Genomic DNA, 21,031 nt, shown 5'->3' on the forward strand with positions numbered 1-21,031 from the left:
TAGCATGTGATTTTAGCATATGCATATGTACAGAGTGTTCATAGCCGAGGCTGATTCGACACTGATTTTACCGTCGGCAACTTCATGCGAAAGCGATGCGCCACCTGCCGAGGAAATTGCTGTCGCGCGGCCGGAACTGTTAGCGCACATTATTTATTTCTTCCGCTAATTATTAATCAAATATAGTAATTAATATTGTACTCACCATCATAGAAGATGTTCAAAATGTCTGCCCTCTGTTGTGAGACATGCCTGAATTCTTTTAAACAGATTTTGGGAAACTTGTTGCAATTCACGTTGCTGGATGTTGTCAATTGCTTCCCGAATATTTTGTTTTAGAGCCTCCAAGTCATGTGGATTGTTGGCATACACAACATTTTTTAGTTTTCCCCACAAATAAAAATCACAGGGGTTTAGATCTGGGGATCTAGGGGGCCACAAACCCTTGCTAACAATTCTATCGTCACCATTTAATTCCCCAAACACACCGCGTAATGCTCGGATAGTTTCCTTAGCTGTGTGTGGAGTCGCGCCGTCTTGCATAAAATAACCGAATCTTTCTTCTGCAGGTGCCAAATTAACGAAAAATTGGTTGAGTATTTCATTAATGTATCGTTGAGCATCAAGAGTTCCTTCATAAAATATAGGTCCAATGATACGGTGTGCGCTAACCGCACACCATACGCCTATCTTTTGGTCGTAAAGGGGAAGTTGAATTAGCGCATGAGGATTTTCACTACTCCAGTACCTGTTGTTTTGTGAGTTAACATATCCCGAGAGATTAAAATTAGCCTCATCTGTGAAAAATGTCAGCTTAGGATCCAGAAGTCCGTCATGCACATGATTGATAAACCAATTACAAAACCTCACTCTTTTTTCATAATCCACAGGTTTAATTTCATGAACAACAGTAAATTTATACGGACGAATATGCAACAGTTTAGTTGCTGTCCATGCACTGCCTAAAGAAACACCACTTTGTTGTGCTAATCGCCGCAAAGATTTTCGAGGAGAATTTTCTAATCGATGACCGATGTCATCAAGTTTTTCCTCAGTTAAAACACGATTTCTTTTTAACGGCTTTCTGTCAATTAAAATGCCGTGGGTTCGAACTTTCTTCACTAATTTGGAAATTGTATCCCCAGATGGACATGTTGTTTCGGGAAATTTAAGCCGAAATTTTCTCCTGCATGATTTGTATGAGTGTGTTTTCACATAACAATCATAAATGAAAACTCTTTTTTCTAAACTGTATCTCGCACGAACCATAATAAAGTCACAGAATAATGCACTATACTTAGCTTCTGAAACACTTGAAGGCTAAACACAGACTGAATCAGCGCATGAATCACCGCCCGTTTGCCGGTCGGTGCTAGAGCATCTGCTGAGAGCAAATTCTCGGAAGTTCCCTGGACGTCTGATAAGCCTGAATAATGAACACTCTGTAGACGTCTATTTTAATCTCATTCTCCTGTCCACAAAAGTTTCTTTTCACTGCCAATTATGTCCATAAATTATGTTTTACTCAGTCCTGTCCTAAATGGAAGTCAGAAACATGTTTATATTCACCAATATGCAGAAGGACAAAATGGAAAGGGTACTCTGTGATGTAGTACACAGAATTTACAGTGGTGTTTTTTTGTAGTTCATTAAGCTTCATTGCTGCCTGGTTATAGAATTTTTTTAACGGTTTATGGTGTACACAAAAGAGTCCATATACAGCTTTAAGTAAAGTGGGCTGTATTATGGATCATTATGGTTTAAAACTGAAATTCCCCAACTTTCAGTGAATGTCTTCCATGTCATATTTAAAGAGAAATGTGTCCAACAGTTCAGGTGCTGATACTAGGTCACAGACAAATGGACAGACATGATCTTTTAACAAACTTGTGCAAGGGCTCCAATAAAAAAGGTTATCAGAATTAGTCTGATTAGTAGTCAGTATATGGACTGGCTATGGGCTGAATGACTGAGGGTTCAGAGTTTGAGTCCCAGTGGGGTGAAGAATTTCCACTTCTCCAGTTGTCCAGACCGGCTGTTGGGTCCTCCTATACAATGGATACCAGAGGCTCTTTCCAGGGAGTAAAGCAGCCGGTGCATGAAGCTGACCACTCACCTTCAGCTAGTGCTGAGGTCAAGAAAATGTGGGTCTAAACATCCACTCCCCTGTACATCTTCATGGCATAGTGCTTAAGTAGTTAAGCACAGGGATAACATTACCTTTATATAGTGTGGCTCATTCTTATGTGCCATATTTTACAGGATGGTTTCTGGACATTAAAATAAGTAAAATTTTATATGAGTATGTACCCTGAGGGCATTCCTTCAAAAGTCATAACTACAGGCTCTTTCCCTGCGAGTAAAGCAGCTGGGGTGTGATGGCTGTTCATTGATTTATTTAGGTGAGACTGGAGTGATATACGTAGGCACTTGATTTGTAGAGTCCACTAGCAGCCATAATTTTCAGGTGGCTGTCAGAGATGATAGCACTAGTAAAATACTAAACCTGATAGAACAACAGTATCTTGTAAGCAGTACTGTTAGCTAGAGGAAATGTTTTTGGCAAAGGTTGCCTGTGAGAACTGATCATTTCTTATCACCATTTTACTGCATACACACAGGGCTTGAGGTGCGGCGGGATGACATCCCGGTTCTTTTCTAAATGGCTTAAAAACATCCTGTTACTTCTTTGGCAGTAAATGCAATGTACAATACCTTTTTTGTTAAAAGGGGAAAACCATCCCGGTTCTATTTTCATTCCACCTCGAGCACTGCGTACACATGGTATTTGTTTTTGATGAAGTTCAAGCAGTGCTAACTGAAGCTTAGGTACCTTTTCCTGCCACCTGGTGGTCCAATAAGTAACTACTAGCAAGAAATACTTCCATGTAATGACAGAATAAAGGTAGAATCACAAGCCCTTGTCTTTTATGTGTGTGGCTATTAAATGAAGAACCCCTATTTATTTTATTATTAGATCTAAAATTTGAAAAATGATTCATTTCATAAGAGATCAAGTAAGTTTTTCCAAGTGCTGGGTGAGCACAATGTTTGTCAAAATGATTTAACCCACGCTGTTTCACAGTCCATCATTTTCTTTATTTTTAACATAATAATTATATGACTTGCCTTGTTTTATTTCTTGTCATCTAAAATTTGTCCCTTGACCTGCCTGATCAAGATAAACTTCAAATTTGTTTCTGCTAATTCCACAGGTTTATAGAACTTTAATTTTTCAAGTATAGAATATTTTCCCTGTAGCAGGGCCAGCATAACAGCACAACCAAGTGGTCAGCTGGGGTGCACACTTTCAAAACCTTTTTTTCCCCCTCTCTTTTTTTAATGAAGATTAGTAGTTTCTGCTGCTCTTTTGTTCATACTGTGACCATTAACTAGCAATAATCTAAATCAGTGGTTCTTAACCTTTGTGAGACCGCGGTCCAATATATTCTTTTTTTATAAGATGGCCTGGTACTGGGCTGCGGTCCAGCAGTTGAGAAACACTGATCTAAACATTTTATGCAACAGTGTAAATAAAATGAGAATTGTAACACCAATAATGGTTTTCGTCAGTGTACAGAAGTGTCTGGTTGTTAACTGTGATGCTCTGAGAAAGCTGGTCTGGTTCTAGCTGGGGGTTGTTTAGGCTTCTATGGGCCCCACATAGTAGCCATTTCTTGACGTCTATCAGAAGATTTACAAATACAGTTTGAGATTTTGATAGTTTTCCTTCTTGTGAGATCTGAGATTTTGGTAGTGGTGATTATTACGAGGAATATCCAAACTCACATAGTGGTACCAGACATTACAGACCAGTAAAAAACAAATTGAATGACTTTACATATTTCTCTCGTGCTGGAAAACTTAAAAAAGATCTATAATTTCAAAGTTTTTGACAAACAGCACTGCTGTAAGACCTTAGGTATGCTTAAAACATTTCCTTTATCTGTCCCCTACACACTTTGTCATAACATAATGACAATAATGGGGAATATTGTCTGGGTTGAAAGAAACTGGAGAAACAGTGTGCAATACTGACATATCTGCCCTAGACTGTATATTGATTAAAGGAAAGAATGACACAGTATACAAGCCAATATTCTAGTCCCTGTTATCTGGAGCTCAAGTGTAGAGGTGATGGTACTAGCATACAAGGTGTGCTGAAGTTAAGGTTCATACCTTCTAGATGTCTACAGTAGATGAGGTGTATGTTCAGTTTAATGTACCAACTGAATTTGTCCGTGGCAAGACAGCCCTTAGTACCAAAGTATAGTGTTTGGCTGAGAAGATCCGGTGTCATTTGGATGGTGAAGAGAGAAACCCTTGCCGCTGCTGTTAGTCAACCCACATCGGATGCTTATTTTTCAGCATTAAAATAAAATTAAGCTTTATTTGCTGTGCCATATAATGTAACAAGGTTTCTGGAGGTGCATTTTGTATATGTATAGTTTATAATGAAAATATATTACTACTGTTAGTGTCTTAAACTGTAACAAATAAACACTATGTATTTAAAATGTTATGTATAATCCTTGGAGTTTTTTTTTTAATTTGCTTAGTAGGGGGTGGAGTCCAACTGGGTCCACTTGGCACGGTGGCCACTGATTGGCCTATTGTAGCTTGCCCAGGGTGATTATGATGATGGAGAATTTGGTGGAATTAAGATTGGCAGGGGAAACTGAAGTATTCGGAGAAAACCCACCCCAGGGCCACTTTGTCCACCATAGATCCCACTTGAACCCGGGCAGCTGCGGTGGGAAGCCAGCAACTAACCGCTTGAGCTATGGCGCGGCCAATCCACTAAGAGACTAATGAGCAGTATATATGCAGGATGGTACAGGGGAATTAAGGTTCATAATATTTATTTAATTTTGCTGCACTCATTACAACCTTTGGGTTCCACACAATTCTGGGAAGTTCTTGAGTAGTTGCACAGTTGGCAGTTTCTCAAGAAGGGTTCAGCTACATGAGTGAGTGAGTACACATTACAAAAGTGTTACTATGATTTCCTATTCTTTTTTTTTCTGTAATTATATACACTGTCCATATACAGGCATATCTCGTTTTATTGCGCTTCACAAGATATTGCATTTTTTTTATAAACTGAAGGTCAAGGACTCTGAAGTCAATATATTTCGTAAGGCTATAGCTGTCATAGATAGTGATTCCTGTGATGGATTTGGGGAAACTAAACTGAAAAAGCTTCTGGAAAGGATTCACCATTCTAGATACCATTAAGAACATTTGCGATTCATGGGACAAGGTCAAAGTATGAACATTAACAGGAGTTTGGAAGTTGATTCCAACCCACATGGATGACTGATAGGTGAGGACCTCAGTGGAGGAAGTAACTGCAGATGTGGTGGAAACAGAACGAGAACTAGAATTAGAAGTGGAGCCTGAAGATGTGACTGAATTGCTGTACTCTCAATAAACTTTTAATGGATGAGCAAAGAAAATGGTTTATTAAGGTGGAATCTGCTCCTGGTAAAGATGCTGCCAACATTGCTGAAATAACAACAAAGGATTTCGAATATTACATGAACTTAGTTGATAAAGCAGTGGTAGGGTTTGGGAGGACTGACTCCAATTTTGAAAGAAGTTCTGTTGTGGGTAAAATGCTATCAGACAGCACTGAATGCTACAGGGAGATCTTTTGTGAAAGTAAGAGTCAATCGATTCACTAAACTTCACTGTTGTCTCATTTTAAGAAATTGCCACAACCACCCTAACATTCAGCAACCACCACCCTATTCATCAGCAGCCATCAACACTGAAGGAACACCATCAGTAAAAAGTTTACGACTTGCCAAAAGCTCATATGGCTAGCATTTTTTAGCAATAAAGTATTTTTTAATTAAAGTATATTCATTGTTTCTCAGACATAATGCTATTGCACAATTAATAGACTACAGTATTGTGTAAGTATAACTTTTATATGCACTGGGAAACCAAAAAATTCATATGTCTTGCTTTATTGCTGTGAAGAATCGAGACATCTTTCCCTTTTAATTCCCCGACTTATGATCCATGACTGCATAGCGTTTGCTCTACTAGTTTTTGAGCATTATTTGCCAGGCGGTAAAGACGTTAACCCGGAACGTTACAGTGACAGCTCAGGTACCGTTGCTTAGTAACGGCGAGTAAACAGTCGTTTCTATGTAAGGTCAACAACAGTGGATCGTGTGCTACCCAATCGCAAGCTAGAACCCATTCGCTGCCTAGCAACGGCTGAGTAAACAGCCGGTGCTGAGCAAAGCCTGTAACAGTACGAACAGTGACATGTTTTCTATAGGGCCGATAAATAAGAAAATACACTAAGTGGAAGTTTACAGTTCGACATTTTAATGACAGTTCTTAACACTTAAGGACCGATTGTGAAATTACTTGTTCAACATTTTGTGCTATAGTTACGTGGAGGAGTAATAAGGTGACGTCACAAGAATACACCCCTCAAGGTCTTGTTTCACGACAATTGCGGAGATCTGGAACCGAACCTGTAATATCTCCCAGGTATACCTAGATAAAGTTCATGTCGCCCGTCATTATCGTCATTATAGTTCCATAATTGGTAAACACGTACCAGACGCAGAATACAACTACAGCATTGAAAGTGCTTCAACATTACAAATCCCTAACTTTTATAGCCGATATGCGTAGTTTTAACATTAATCACCCTGCTTCCGTATTTCCCCCAGGAAATAAACCACACGAACATTCCTATCGTCAGATTAATCCGTTTTTACTCCTACTCCCATGATCCCCGACGATACCCGATCCTCCCCGATGTCCCCGATCACACCGATCACACCTACAATGACGGCCATATTGGTGTAAGGTGGAGCTGTAGAAAGCGGATGTGTGTTTAGTATTTAACACTGCTTTGGTTTAATGTTTGTAATATCAAATTTATCGTATGTATGTAATGATAGAAGATGTGAGAACCTGGACGTGTGAGGAAGTTCCTTCATTATAATATAAAGAGTATTAAAGTACGAGTAAGTGTTTAAAGGACGTATACAGTTATGATGTGGTCGTAGTAATGGCCAAAATTTGGATTTGAAACGTATTTCTTCAAAAGGGGTCAGAGATAATTAAAATTACCAATAAATTAATTTGAATATGGCAATATACTACAATACAAATGAGGGAAGAATAAAAACAGCAGCGTTTAAAAGCATATAAATTGTTTCGCGTAACCATGATGTCCTTGTATGGACAAGAAATCCATGGGTTACGTGTTCAATTTATTAAATGCAGTGGATTTGTAGGTATAATGTCGTGCCACAGTTTTTCCTGTATTCTTTTCAGTAGTGCAAGACTGTCTGAAATGTATATCTAACGTGAGTCAACATATCAATATTTTTAACAGCAGGCAGTAATGTACATTTTTCAGTGCCATTACGTTGTAATTTTTTATACTTAATATTGTAAGTTACAAGTAATGATGAGCGGTGTTTTAAATTCTTGAACGTTTCTTTCATTCAGGCCAGTTTAAGGTTGGGCATGACGGCTGTTTGACACATGAGTCATCCAAGATCTGTGCTTCTAATTTACATGCTTCCTGTGATGTAAGATTTAATTTTGTTTGAAGGAGTGTAAATTCACTTCAAACTGTTTTAAGTGATCTTTCAGAAGTTGTTATGTTGTCATATATGGAGAGCAAAGAAGTGTTTTAGTTTTTATATGAGTACATCATGCAGTGGCATTTTGTAGAGTCTTTGTGTTTGATTGTGTAGGTCAGAATTGGCCTAGATAGTGGGTGAGGTGGGATTAGCAATATGCCGTTCCCGCCCCCTCCACCTCCACCTGGGCCACCAGCACCAACATTTGGGAGTGGTGTTCCCCAAACAGCGCATTCAAATGGAGAAAGTAGAAATCTTTTGCTGCAGTCTATTCGCCAAGGAACAACACTGAAGAGAGCTGTCACAAATGATCGTAGTTCACCTTTAATAGGTAAGTTCTAGCTTTTCCAAGGTTGGTTGTTAGGAGTGGACGGTAGTGTATGCAGATCTTGTGTGAATGACATATGAGGTGTGTTTTGTAGTTGCCACAGCAGAAGCTGAAGCTTCAGTTATGCTCTTATAGTATTTGTTTATTTACTTAATAGCATTTAATCTTATAAAATAGAGTTTTCTGTGATAATTTTACACTGTGTCTAGAAGTAAGATGAGGTATATTTTATTCATAGTTTAAATACTTTAGTTACATTACTCAATTGGCTGCGCCATAGCTCAAGTGGTTAGTTCCTGGCTTCCCACTGTGGCAGCCTGGGTTCGATCCAGGGGCTGGTCAAGTGGGATTTGTGGTGGACGAAGTGGCGCGGGGGCAGGTTTTATCTGAGTACTTGGTTTCCCCTGCCAATCTTCATTCCAGCAGTTGCTCCACAATCACCCTCACCTATCATCTGGGGCTGGTACAATAGGCCAGAAGTGGCCGCAGTACAAGGGACTTAGTCCTACCCCACTAGCATTAAAAAAATTAAATTGCTTGAAATAGGTTGTTCAACATATTTATGAAAGCTGTGTTAGAATAATGCCACAGTAAAAGATTGAACTGAATGAGTTTGAGTGTGTTGCAAGAAAGAATGTGTGATATTTTCCCATGTAATGATGGGTTTAAGTTGTCATATGGAGATGACATGATATTTGCATCTTCAGCATTGTCAATAGTAGAAATGGCCAAGTCTCAGTTCATGCAGGTGTTGCAGTGGGTTGATATCTGCTTCAGTTATGGGTTGCAGTTAAATTATTCTGAACAATGTGAACAATGAATGTGTGAATCACTTATTTCAGGCACATCCAAGGTGTTGATCACGGGACAATTTTTGGTTGATCTCATAGGGCAATAAGAAAATTGTACGTGAAATGCATGTAAATTCACATAATATTGTAATGTGTTTTGATACTGAAGACACCGTTCGGATTGTTAATTAGTTTATTTAACAACCTACAAGTCATAACTACAAATACTTATAACACTGTTGTGGGTTTAGACAATTTATGAACCCCAGACAATAATCTGTTCACTCTTATCTTCAATGGTCTTCACTTATTCACAGTACAATATGGGAGCTATACCAGTGTCACTGTATTACACACTCCCAATAACTTCTCACACTATTGCCTCTTAATCACACATTCCGATATTCTTCATGTTCATGATACACTTGCTAAACTTAACTCGGCGACCGCTACGATTCAACTGACTCCTTAGGCAGTGCAGTTCTCTTATAAACCCTCAGCCAGATAACGGAAAGTGCACCTCGCTTCCCTGTTGCGTAATCGCCGTGTTTACAGGCGTTCCTGGGCAGTGCTGTCGAGAGTTGTTTACTGCTGTGTAGTAACCACGGTATCCCTTGTTACGTCACTGTGGGAAGTGCTGTTATGTCACCGCGGCAATGGTTGCCTGACACAGTTGCTCTTCTGTTACGTCACTGCAGGGGAGGGGGTCTTTACCGAGTGTTGCGTACTGATGGAAGGAGTGGGGGTATGTGACATCACTTGTGAGACCGCAGAGTTCACGTGACCCCTACTTCCTGTTGCGCCATCCACGTCGCAATATGATATGATTATAAAGGAAAATACTTATTAGTTATTCCTAGTTTTCTGTTCTTATGTATCTTACGTGAAAATTGCTTTACACTTGTGTTAAGTGAACTGTGGGGAAGTCCCTACTCTATCCTTGTCATGTGAACTCTTATTTCATCGCTCGTCGTCAGCCGCGTGTGTTCTGATGCAAGAATGATTGACAGAATGTATGATTCACTTCGTTCCCTCCCTCCAGTCAACTGTGAATCCCCGTACGTTGAACTAACAAGTGAGACGTGTTATTATATTAGCTGTTAGTAGAGATTTGTTGCTTTGCTGTACTCAGTGCTCAGTGTAATCAAAGGGACAGTAAGTGCTCTGCTCATGTTATTTTATTCATTTCAAAAGCGTCTGTGTGCGTGTTGTCAGATAAAACAGTAACATCAATATAGTGGAAAATGCAATGTCTCAGTATCCTTGCCAAAAAGGGTATTCTGGAATGTCATTATACTGCTCTCCATAGCAATAAGTATGATGTTGGTTTTACACCCAAAAGTGAAATTCGTAAGCTCAGAGGACTTAAATCGAAATTAGCTGCTCAACATCAATTGATGGCAAAACCAAGGTCACTTTCTAACAATGCAACCAAATCATCCTTCAAGGTCATCAATCTGATTGTTAAAAAATGCAAACCTTTCACTGAAAGGGAATTTGTAAAAGAGTGTTTTCTTGAAATAGCTGATAATCTTTTTGAAGGATTTAAAAATAAGAAAGAGATCATAGCAACTATTCAAGATCTTCAGTTATCAAGAAACACCATTGTGCGGCAAATAGGAATGTTGTGTGGAAACGTAACTGAACAGTTGTCGAAAGATGTTTCCATAGCCTTTGACAATTAATATACATTTATGTGATGCAGTTTTTCTTCTTAATTTCACCCAGATTTAGTCAGTTCAGTGTTGTTTAAATTTTATTGAAGTTTTCATATATATTCAATTACAAAAATTATACAAAGTTTTGACAGTGAAATTGAAACTAGAAATAATACACAAGCTGGAAGAAGTTCTGCCAGAAGTATTATAATGTCATATGGTGTATGTTTTCAGCGTAATGTATAGTTTATGTAACTGCAATGAAGCTGCAGTAAGAACAAATGTAGTGACATAAATTTAAAGGATTAATTCAGAATAATAAGTGATTTCCATGGTTAAATTTACTGTTGGTAATGGGTATTTCTAGATCTTTGGATTACCTGTTTTTAGTTATCCATGCCACTTTTCCCTTTATTACTTCAGGTCACTGTATTTGTGTTTGTTTGAAATATTTCTGTGATGGCACAGTTACAAATGTTAGTGGAAACTCTGCACACTCCCTGGTATAAATTTTGTGTTGATTGGTGGTTGGGGAATTCAAACACTTTTCCACAAATTGAGATGTTCAGAAGTGAGCATCAGAAATATTAAATCTATAGAGTTGTACAAAATTCCTGTAACAGGTCCTTTCTGCCATGTGCCTGTCGAGCTGTAGTGTGCCCATTTGGTTTTTTCTGCACAGTACTTATGAATTTATGGACCATATTTCTAGTATCATAGTTTTTGGTTTTTAGAAAAATGTGATATTTTATCATTTTAGGAAAAGTAAGCAATATGTCTAACAGTAATAATAACAACACCAATGTGAGTGTTCCAAGAAACAATAACAATCATGGAAGTACCTCAGACTTGTCAAGAAATGGGCTTGGAGGACTTTTTGCAGGAGGAATGCCTAAACTGAAGCCTACTGGACGAGGATATAGTAAGTACCTAAACGAGTGATGTGTCTTATGTGAGACTGCAAGAAAACATTTGCATTCATGGAATGATGTGATAGAATTAAATTCAATGTAACGAAATTATCATTTGTGTGAAGCATTTTTTTTTGTTCCCTTTCCCATATCCATGTGAACATTATTATGAAACAGAGAACTAGAAAGTCTTTAATATAACCAGCTCAGATTGAGTTTCGATAGCAGCAAGAATTTAGTATTGCACAAGAAAGGATAGGAAATGTGAGAATTAACATCATATTCAGGTTATTATTATTATCGGAGGGGGTGGGTTTCCCCATGCACCACGACTGATAGTCTATTGTACGTCCCCCTTTAATATTCTACCAGTCTCCATACCCTACCGGTATTGGTGCGTGCTATCAGCCCCATTTGAGCCGAGGTCAACCCTTGGTACCTTGATGCTTCCCCATCTACCAGAGGCATTGGAAACTACTTGGGCAGGAAACTTGCCTAATTTAGCTCAGAGGTCTCCTAGAGACATGAGGTTCTTTTACGTGCCGTAAATCTACGACACAGGACACACAGCTTAAAGTCCCTCCTGGAAGACTCGTTCCCTGAATTTTTCCACGCTTAAAAATTGCATGACCTCCGCCAGGTTTCAACCCGCGTACCTTGAGTCATGAGGTGGGAATGTTATCCCTAGACTATGGAGGCTGCTATCATATTCAGGTTAATACACTTTGAAAAATAACTTGGTGGAGAAAAGTGCGTAATAAGAATGTTTGAAATACTCTATTCATATATCTGCATTTCATGAACTATTGAGCCATAAGATGTTTTGTTCAATTAATTGGTCTAGACTAGCCTTTCACAACCTTTTTACCTTGGAGGAACCCTTAAGGTAATTGAACGCAAGTTCCCAGGCTGAGCAGATGATTCAGAGTAAGGGTTCCTCACCCAGTCATACACTTGTGTTGAAAGGGAGGGAAAGTAATGTTTAATTTTGTTCTGTAGTCTTTCAAGGTGGTTTTCAGTAAGATTCAAGACTTGCTGATATCCTTGTTCACTCTGAAGCCCCAGCAGAAGTGGAAACTTTTCAGGATTTCCTTTCACAACACGATTTTTCCAAAGATTCAGTAGTGTAGTGGTTAAGGCACTATGCTACAAGTCGGAAGGTCGCGGGTTCAAATACTGTTGAGATCATTCAATTTTTTCAGTTGACCTAATCCTTCCGGCTGCACTATGTTCCTGGGGTTCACTCAGCCTCTAACAGAAATGAGTACCAGGAATAGCTTTACTTTTTTACTTTTATGGGTGTGAAACTTGGTCACTGACATTAAGGGAGGAACATAGACTAAGGGTTTTTGAGAACAGCATATTGAGGAGAATATTTGGACCAAAGAGATATGAAGTAACAGGAGGTTGGAGAATACTGCATAATGGGCAGCTTCATAATTTGTACTATTCTCCAAGTATAATTATAATGATGAAGTCAGGGAGGATGAGATGGGCAGGGTATGTAGCACAAATGGGGGAAGAGGAGGAATGCATATGGGATATTGGTGGGAAAGCCCGAAAGAAGGAGACCACTGGGAAGACCAAGATGTAGTTATTTAGTTAGTTAGTTAGTTAGTTAGTTATTGGAGAGGGTGGGTTTTCCCATGCACTGCGACCAGTTTGATCCATTGTGCTTCCCTCTATGATATTCTACCAGTCTCAATACCCTACCGATACTGGTGCTTACCATCAGTCCCGACCAAGCCAGCGAGTTCGGCCTCTACTGGCTTGGCGGTATCTATAATGCTTCCCCTATCTATCAGAGGCGTTAGAGACTACTGTTGGGCAGGAAATGTCCTTGAATTTGGCTCTGTGATCTCATTAGGCGATATGAGGTTCTTTTACATGCCATAAAGCTATGACACGGGACCCACGGCTTAAAGTCCCTCCCGGAGGACTTGTTCCCTGAATTTTTCCGCCCTTAAAAATTCCACGACCTCCGCCGGGTTTGAACCCGTGTACTACGAGTCATGAGGTGGGAACATTACCTCTAGACTACGGAGGCCGCTAAGACCAAGATGTAGGGAATGGACAATATTAAAATGGATCTTAGAGAGATAGGATGGTATGGTATGGATTGGATCGAAGTGGCTCTGGATAGGGACCAGTGGTGGGCTCTTGTGAACACGGTAAGGAACCTTTGGGTTCCATAAAATGCTGGGAAGTTCTTGAGTAGCTGCACAGTTGGTGGCTTTTAAAGAAGGGCTCAGCTCCATGAGTGATGTGTTATGTGTATATCTGTATAGAAAGTGTTAGAAAATAACTCCACATGATTCGCTGCTTAACACCGAGGTGAAAATGTGGCTTGATAATATTTCATGCAGTGTGTAATTATTGTGCAATTGCAATTAAAGTTGAAGTATGGCAATGCCATATGCTTTCCCCATAACTATGTTTTCTGTGGAGACAGTGCATCAATCAAAATTCCATCAAGGGGCATCTTCATCTCAGTATTCATCAAGGAATTGATGGGAATCCACAGGTGTGGATATGTATTCCTTGTTGCTGCATGACATTCAGTTTTAAAACACCTTTTCAAGAAAGTGTTGTGTCAGCTGGGGTTTTATCAAGGGACATTTTCATCTCAGTGTTCATCAGTGACTTGTGGTAAGAGTCCATAGATGCCAGTATGTGGACATATGTGAAGTCTATATTGTGCAATTTGCATCAGAATTCAGTTTGATTTTGTAAGAATTCTGAAGCTTAATTTTCTTCAACTGTAGTCACATAAAACAGAGTTGTTCTAAAATGCACCTGTAGTGGGTCTGTTCTGTACAAAGAAGGTATTCATTTGCGGTAAAATAGCTTGCATTTTATTCTTTTTCTTTATTTTAATGGATGATTTTTGTTTTATTTTGTTTGCTGAAGTTAATTACTCATACAATTGTAGAATGCTTTGTTATTATCACACAGACAACTGCAAATAAAATTATTTATTTTTGGATTGGGATGCAAATGAATTGAACATCACTAATCCATTTGTTCTTTGTTTTATCCTGTTGCTGAATGACAAATATGAAGACATCTTCACGAAAAGTTCTCAACTAAATTGTATTTTTAATTTACAGGTGCCAGTACTACATCTCAGACAACGTCTGGATGCTCCGGACCAGAGGGTACTCTAAACTCAAAACCAAATCTTCCGTCATCCCAGGTATATTTTGTTTTTGTTCTTCTTGTGTTCAGTTTGGCGTACATAAAATATAAAACTTCATATATCAATCCCGTGTACGTTGTCTGTTGAAAAGTTTCGGAACTATTTTCTAATTTTTTTCGGACACGCCTGCAACTGAGTGAGCCTTATCGCTTTTGAAGGACTTCCCCCCTGCATTGATGCATCACTCCCAATGCCATTACCATTTCTGGAAACAGTCCTGGTGTGCCTTTTTTGGGATTGTGAATTTTCTGTAATGTCTTGAATCATCTAAAATCTTCTTCCTTTCAAAGTTGATTTCAGTTTGGGAAATAAGAAAAAGTCTACTGGGGCTATGTCAGGTGAGTAGGGTGGCCGAGGAAGTACACTTATGTTCAAGTTGTCCAAAAAGTCATGAATCAGTAGTGCTGCATGTGCAGGTGCATTGTCATGATGGAGGAACCAGGAGTTGTTTCTCCATAGCTGAGGTCTCTTTCTCCTAGCATTTTCTCTCAGACATTTAAGCACTTCGAGATAATAGCAGCAGTTCAGTGTTTGCCCCTGATGTAAGAAATCATGATGCACAGCCCCTTCATTGTCAGCAGAAACCTTCAACTTGACTTTCACATTTGACTTGACTTGCTGCATCTTTTTCAGTCTGCAAATTTTTTGCAACCCATTGTGAAAACTGTATTTTTGTTTCCACATCATATCCATAAACCCATAGTTCAGTGCTGGTTATAATTCTTTTCAGAAAGTTTTTGTCCTCACTAGCTCAATCTAAAAGTTCCTGACAGATGACAACATGACTGTCTCTCAGATCCTGTGTCAGAAGTCATGGGATAAAATTTGAAACTATCCTATGCAATTATAATTTTGTCATTATAATGTCGTGAAATGATCCTATTGATATGTTGCACTCTTCTGCTATTTCTTCCACTGTCAGATTGTGATTAGGATGCACAATTTCACAAACTTGCGTGACATGAGCATTATCACATGACGAGGGCTGTCCTAAATGTGGTTCATCATGTGGTGACTCCCAACTGTCCTTATAGCACTTAAACGATTCATAACATGTATGGCTCATGCACTGACCACCGTAAACATTATTCGTTTCATGAGGCTGTATAAACGTTTTCCCTAGTTTGAAAAAAAAATTAATATTAATACGCTGCTCATGAATATCGGCCATCTCTAATATCGAAAGACACACTGTACACACACGTGAACAAATAGCTCTGGGGTGATGACTGATCACAACAGGATGACGTGGCAGATAAGGATAATAATTAGGAAGCATGCCACTAGGCAGCACAACTTACCTGACATTGCTAAGATGTCGAGTTGGCGTGCTATTTCAGAAGTTCTGCAATTTTTAAATAGACCATGTACTTGTGCACTATGTTATCACTTCCTCATTAAAATCATGACAGTTGTATATGTGTTACCACGGTTTGAATTTTTAGCCTGCTTTCCGTATTTTAAACAGAGACAGGCTTATGGTATCATTCTTGCTGTGTTTGTGTGTATGTTGGTCAGCCTACTCCCCTGCCTCCAAATAATTGCTACTTTTAAGATGCATTTCTATTCAGCTTAGATAATCAGGCCTCCCCACCTTATTTTTAAAGCCCTGACATCAGTGACAAGAATGTGGCAGTCTCACAGTCTGCAGATGTGCCATTTAATGAATGGTTTTGAAATTTTGTATGGTAGTGGTTGGTCAGCAACCTTTCTCACAATATGAAGGAGTATGGTGATAGTGAGGAATATGGCAACTAGATTTAGCTAAGCTTCTTGTCTTGCATAATAAGGCATGAAGAAAGTTTGAAGTTGCCTATATTCACTGAGGTCATGGAAATAAGTCCCATGGATGGTGTAGATGATAAAGGCTCAAGACTTACCCTTCTCTGCATACTGTTGTATTCACTTTCATCTAATGCTTGTCTCCCAGTCCAAACAGTTGTTGCTAGTGAAAGTTAATGTGTGGTTGTCACTATCAACATTCGTGGAAATAAAGTGCCTGGCCAGAGTTATGGAAATCAAGAAAGTGCACTAGAGAGGTCTCAAGGGAGACATAAAGGTGGTCAATTTATGGGACTTCTTTCCCTGATTTAGGTGTTTCTTAACAGCATGTTGATAATGACGTAAAGCAGTATGGATCAGTTTGTTAATGAAAACTATGACAGATACAGAAAGCATAATAACACAGTTAAATAGAGCAAGATGTCAGCTGCTTACAGTTATTAATAGAAACATAGTGGTTAAAGACAGATATTTTCAGCTTGCAGTAAAATTTAGGAAAAGAAAACATCAGGGGCCCAAGGGAAGGCACTACAACTAATTACATTCTGTATAGATAAGCTGTGGTGGACTTGATAACATTGTCAAACCTTAAGATTTGGCTGTTGTGTTGATTAGATAAGATATAACAGATCTAAAAGTTTGGGACAGTGGTATATTGATACAATTATTGAGTTTCTGGACATCATACATCAACAGTATTTTTTTGTTAAAAAACAACATTTCAGAGCCTGCTGTCTCCGTCTTCAGGTGGGGCCTACTCATTTGGGTCCACTTGATAGAGCTGGTTGCTATCTCTGGACACCTCTTCAACACAAGATAAGGTATATATACCTAGCACAGCATAGACCCTCTTCGTAATAATGTTAGGTGTCAAAGATATTGGCATCGAAATCTTTAAAAGAGAACAAGGAAATAAGAATTCTGCAAGCTGACAAATGAAACCACATGGTGGTGCTGAGGAAGTCTACATACAAGGAAAAAATATTCAGTCTACTAGAATCAGGGGTTTATGGAATTCTGTACGAGGATATGAGAACTTCTTGCCAAACACATAACTGCCCTTCCTGCTGCCTCAGAACATAAACTGACTTCTTGCCACAATAAACCAGTTCACCTCTGTGGACTTCCAAAGATACACTAAACCTGACATCCCCATTAGACCAATAGTTAGCTCTATTAACTCTCCCTGTTATGCCATAGCAGATTTTCTCCATAAGATACTGATCCCTCAAGGTGGTAATGCAGATTCCTTTGTGAAGAACTCAAAACACTTTGTAGAATTAATATAGGGCATCATCCTTTAAAATGAAGACTACCTTGTAAGTCTTGACATCAGCCTGTTCACTGACATGTTAGTGGAAGAAGTCTTACGGGTTATAAGAAATGGCCTCAATACAGATCCTTTCCCAGAATGTTCTTTTATGTTGGATCCATACAGAGAATTTATCTCTCTGCTGAAGACATGTATTCTGATAGTACCCTGGTGCTAGGCCTCATATGTGTGGAGTTTTTTTTTTATGTTTTTCATGTTTTGTCTCAACTCTTGCAGATGGTTTGTGCTGTGCTTAGTATGTATACCTTATCTTGTGTTGGCTCTGGTGTCCGGAGACAGACTAGCTCTGTGTAGGTTCCACCTGAAGACAGTGACAGAATCCAGTCTCTGAAACATTGTGCTTTAAATAAAGAGAGGAAAATGGATAATGTCCAGAAACACAATAGTTGTGGTGCATGTAGTGACATAGTTGGTTGAGGAACTATGCTACAAGCTGGAAGGTCGCAGGTTTTATTCCCTGTGAGGTCATTGAAATTTTCTGTTCACCTAATCCTTCCAGCCACACCATGGCCCCGGGGTCGACTCATCCTATAACAGGAATGAGTACCAGAAATCTTCCCGTGGCTAAAGAGCAGCTGGCACGTAAGGCTGACAACCTCACCTCCATCTGTGAGCTGATTGTTTAAGAAATGTGGGAGCCTCAGTGCCTCACAACCCTATGGGCTTCTATGACCTGTTACAGAGTTCAGAAAAAGTGAAGTTCATTTTAGTGTGTTAAAATTCTGCAACTTTACAGACTCCTTCCTGTTCAGTATAAGAAACCTTACATATGTGTTTTATTAGCTGAAATAAATTTGAAAATATGAGTACTTACACACCACTCTCCAATTTAAAGTACAGTGAAAACGTTTCAGGTTTCTTTTGGAAGAAATGGTTTTGAAGACTAAACTGATGAAGAATGAAAGTAACTTTTAACTGTGGGATGGACAACAGATCATTGAAATTGAATGTTAAATGAAGGAAAACCTTAAAATTGATTCCATTGTATTAAACTGCCAAAAGCGAGAATGCATTAGTATTCATTGCTGCTTCTTTTAAAAATAATTTTTTTTAATGTAAATATTTTTATTTTAATTTATTTGAAGCTCTTCTTAATGATTTAAAATAATAATTCTAGTAGAAGTATAATTTTGCTCAGGATTTGTATTACTTCATTGTCTGTGTGGCAAAATGATGTGGATAGGAACTGTGTGTTTTAGTTATTATTTTTATTATTAAATTAGTTTAAACTATAACTTCATATGTGAGTGTGGTCATGCTCTGTATAGTAATTTGGCTTACATTGCTTTTAAAATTCTTGCAACCATTCCCAGATGATGTGTGGTACTGTACATTGATGATTTGATTTGCCTTATGTGAGCGCAACACATTGTTATCACCAGTAATCACATAAAATTAAGAGTGTACAGCTTGCATATATTTGCATGGATTGAAGTGTTGTTTCATTAATGGATCTTGTAATTGCATGGTAGAATGGATTAAGAAGTAGAGTGCACATACCCTCTGCTAGTTCTGGACGTGGTCAGCATGGGGGTGCTCCAAAAAATCATAAATCTGTCCTGAATAGACCTGGATTTAAGTTCAATGAAACACCTGGACCAGAGGTAGGTACAACAGCTGACATCCATTCCTTTACATTATTTAGATAAATGTCACTAATTCCTAAGGTACCCCATTTGTGAACCCTGAACATGATAGGCTTGATGTGATGATATTGTGCGTCAAACACATTTACCACAGTCAAGTTTTGCTCTTATACACATGATTTGTGGTTAAATGTGAAACGAAGGATAACGTAATGTTCAGTGATAGTGTTGGTATTTTGTGCCTGGTGTAGTTGGCATTTCTTAATTTGATATAAAGAGTGTCCAGATGAAAGGTATCCAAAATAAAAAATTTATATTTTGGAAATTAATTGGCATACACATAGCCAATTTATGACACTGGAAAGGAAAACTTGAAAGGTTNGGATGTAATCTGTTGTGTGTAAAATCTCATGGAAAGACAGATCTCTGAAGAAAATGTCAGTTTCATTAGAGAGGCATTCCAGCGAAGTCCACAAGATCAATTTGTGCTGCTAGCTTGCAGTTACATACAAATTCCACATTCAGCAGTGCACGATGTGCTGCACAAAAGACTCTGCCTAAGAACCTACAAGATCCAGATGATTCATGCACTAAAACCGAATGACCAAGCAGTATGCACAAACTTTGCAGTGGACACACTAGATAGTATTGATGCGTCACCTGATTTCCTCCACCAAGTGTGCTTCTCGGACAAGGGAACATTCCATGTCAGTGGAGTTGTAAACAGGTAAAACTGCAGGATTTGAGGCAGTCAAAATCTACATGTCATATGTCACATGTGAGTTGGATAGAGGCAGCCCCAAGGTGAACGTGTGGGCCGGCTTGATGCGTAACAAGTTGATTGGACTACTCTTCTTTTTGTAAAAGACTGACCGTATGTTTGTACTTGGACATGCTGTAGCTATACGCGCTGCCCCAATTACCACCACAAACTATCCTACAACAAGATGGGGTGCTGCCACATTGCTGCCACCATGTTAGGAATCACTTGGACAGAGAGATGGCTGCGAGATTTGATTGGCAGATGTGGACCATTCACTTGGCCTCCTAGGTCGCCACATTTAACCCCATTGGATTTTTACTTGTGGGGTTATGTGAAGAATATTGTCTACCAGGTTAAGATCAACGACCTTCAACACCCTAAAGCCCGCATAAGGGGCACTGTGGCTACAGTAACACCAACATGCTTCAAACAACATGGAACAAGGTCTAATATTGTCCAGATATTTGTTGTGCCACCAAGGGAGTCCACAGAAATTTACCGAGAAAGTTGTATACTCAGAAAAAACTCATAATTTCCCTTTGTAATTTTGTAACCCATAAATGTGTATAATAAATGCTTTCTGAGATATAATTATTTTATTTTGGATACCTTTCATCTGGACACACTGTATATATTTTACAGAACAGTGTATTTTTATTTTTATTGCTCGTTTTTTTCAAAGTAGTATACCTAGTTTTAGGTCCCTTAGCAGATAATGCTAGTGTAGAACATCTTTTTGTTTTTACACCGCATATACCATTTTCACAGTTCTGTTATAGATCCCATGTACATATAAAGAACATATCTCTTCCCTCCCCACACGCACGCACGCGCGCACACACACACACACACACAGGCGCATGCCTACCGCCTTTATTGTCAGTATGTGAAACAGCAACAGGAACATCCACAATAATGATGATGGCTGTGACTGGTGTAGCTCAGTGAGTGTAGTGACTGGCTCTGGGCCAATCAAGCTTCCTTCATTTTGGTACCGGGGGCTGTTTATGGGTAAAGTGGCTAGAATGTGAAACTTGCAACTCTTGCATAATAGA

The 21,031-nt window shown here is 38.9% G+C and overlaps 1 protein-coding gene across 3 annotated transcripts in view; it reads left to right on the top strand.

The window, feature by feature from the left end:
* The first annotated feature begins 6,820 nt into the window (after positions 1 to 6,820).
* LOC111872547 (WAS/WASL-interacting protein family member 2) overlaps positions 6,821 to 21,031 on the top strand; it is a 27,108-nt gene continuing 12,897 nt past the window's right edge. For 2 of the 3 annotated variants that reach the window (XM_023866578.2, XM_023866579.2), the window contains exons 1-5: positions 6,821 to 6,998; positions 7,740 to 7,956; positions 11,163 to 11,324; positions 14,424 to 14,509; positions 19,100 to 19,231. In XM_023866578.2, coding sequence (XP_023722346.1) covers positions 7,782 to 7,956; positions 11,163 to 11,324; positions 14,424 to 14,509; positions 19,100 to 19,231 — 555 coding nt within the window. In that variant the 5' untranslated portion in view covers positions 6,821 to 6,998; positions 7,740 to 7,781. The remainder of the gene's footprint in view (positions 6,999 to 7,739; positions 7,957 to 11,162; positions 11,325 to 14,423; positions 14,510 to 19,099; positions 19,232 to 21,031) is intronic. The other variant, XM_023866580.2, reaches the window with a different exon arrangement.

Source organism: Cryptotermes secundus, unplaced genomic scaffold (genome assembly GCF_002891405.2).
Source record: "Cryptotermes secundus unplaced genomic scaffold, Csec_1.0 scaffold690, whole genome shotgun sequence".
NCBI classification, from domain to species: Eukaryota; Metazoa; Arthropoda; class Insecta; order Blattodea; family Kalotermitidae; genus Cryptotermes; species Cryptotermes secundus.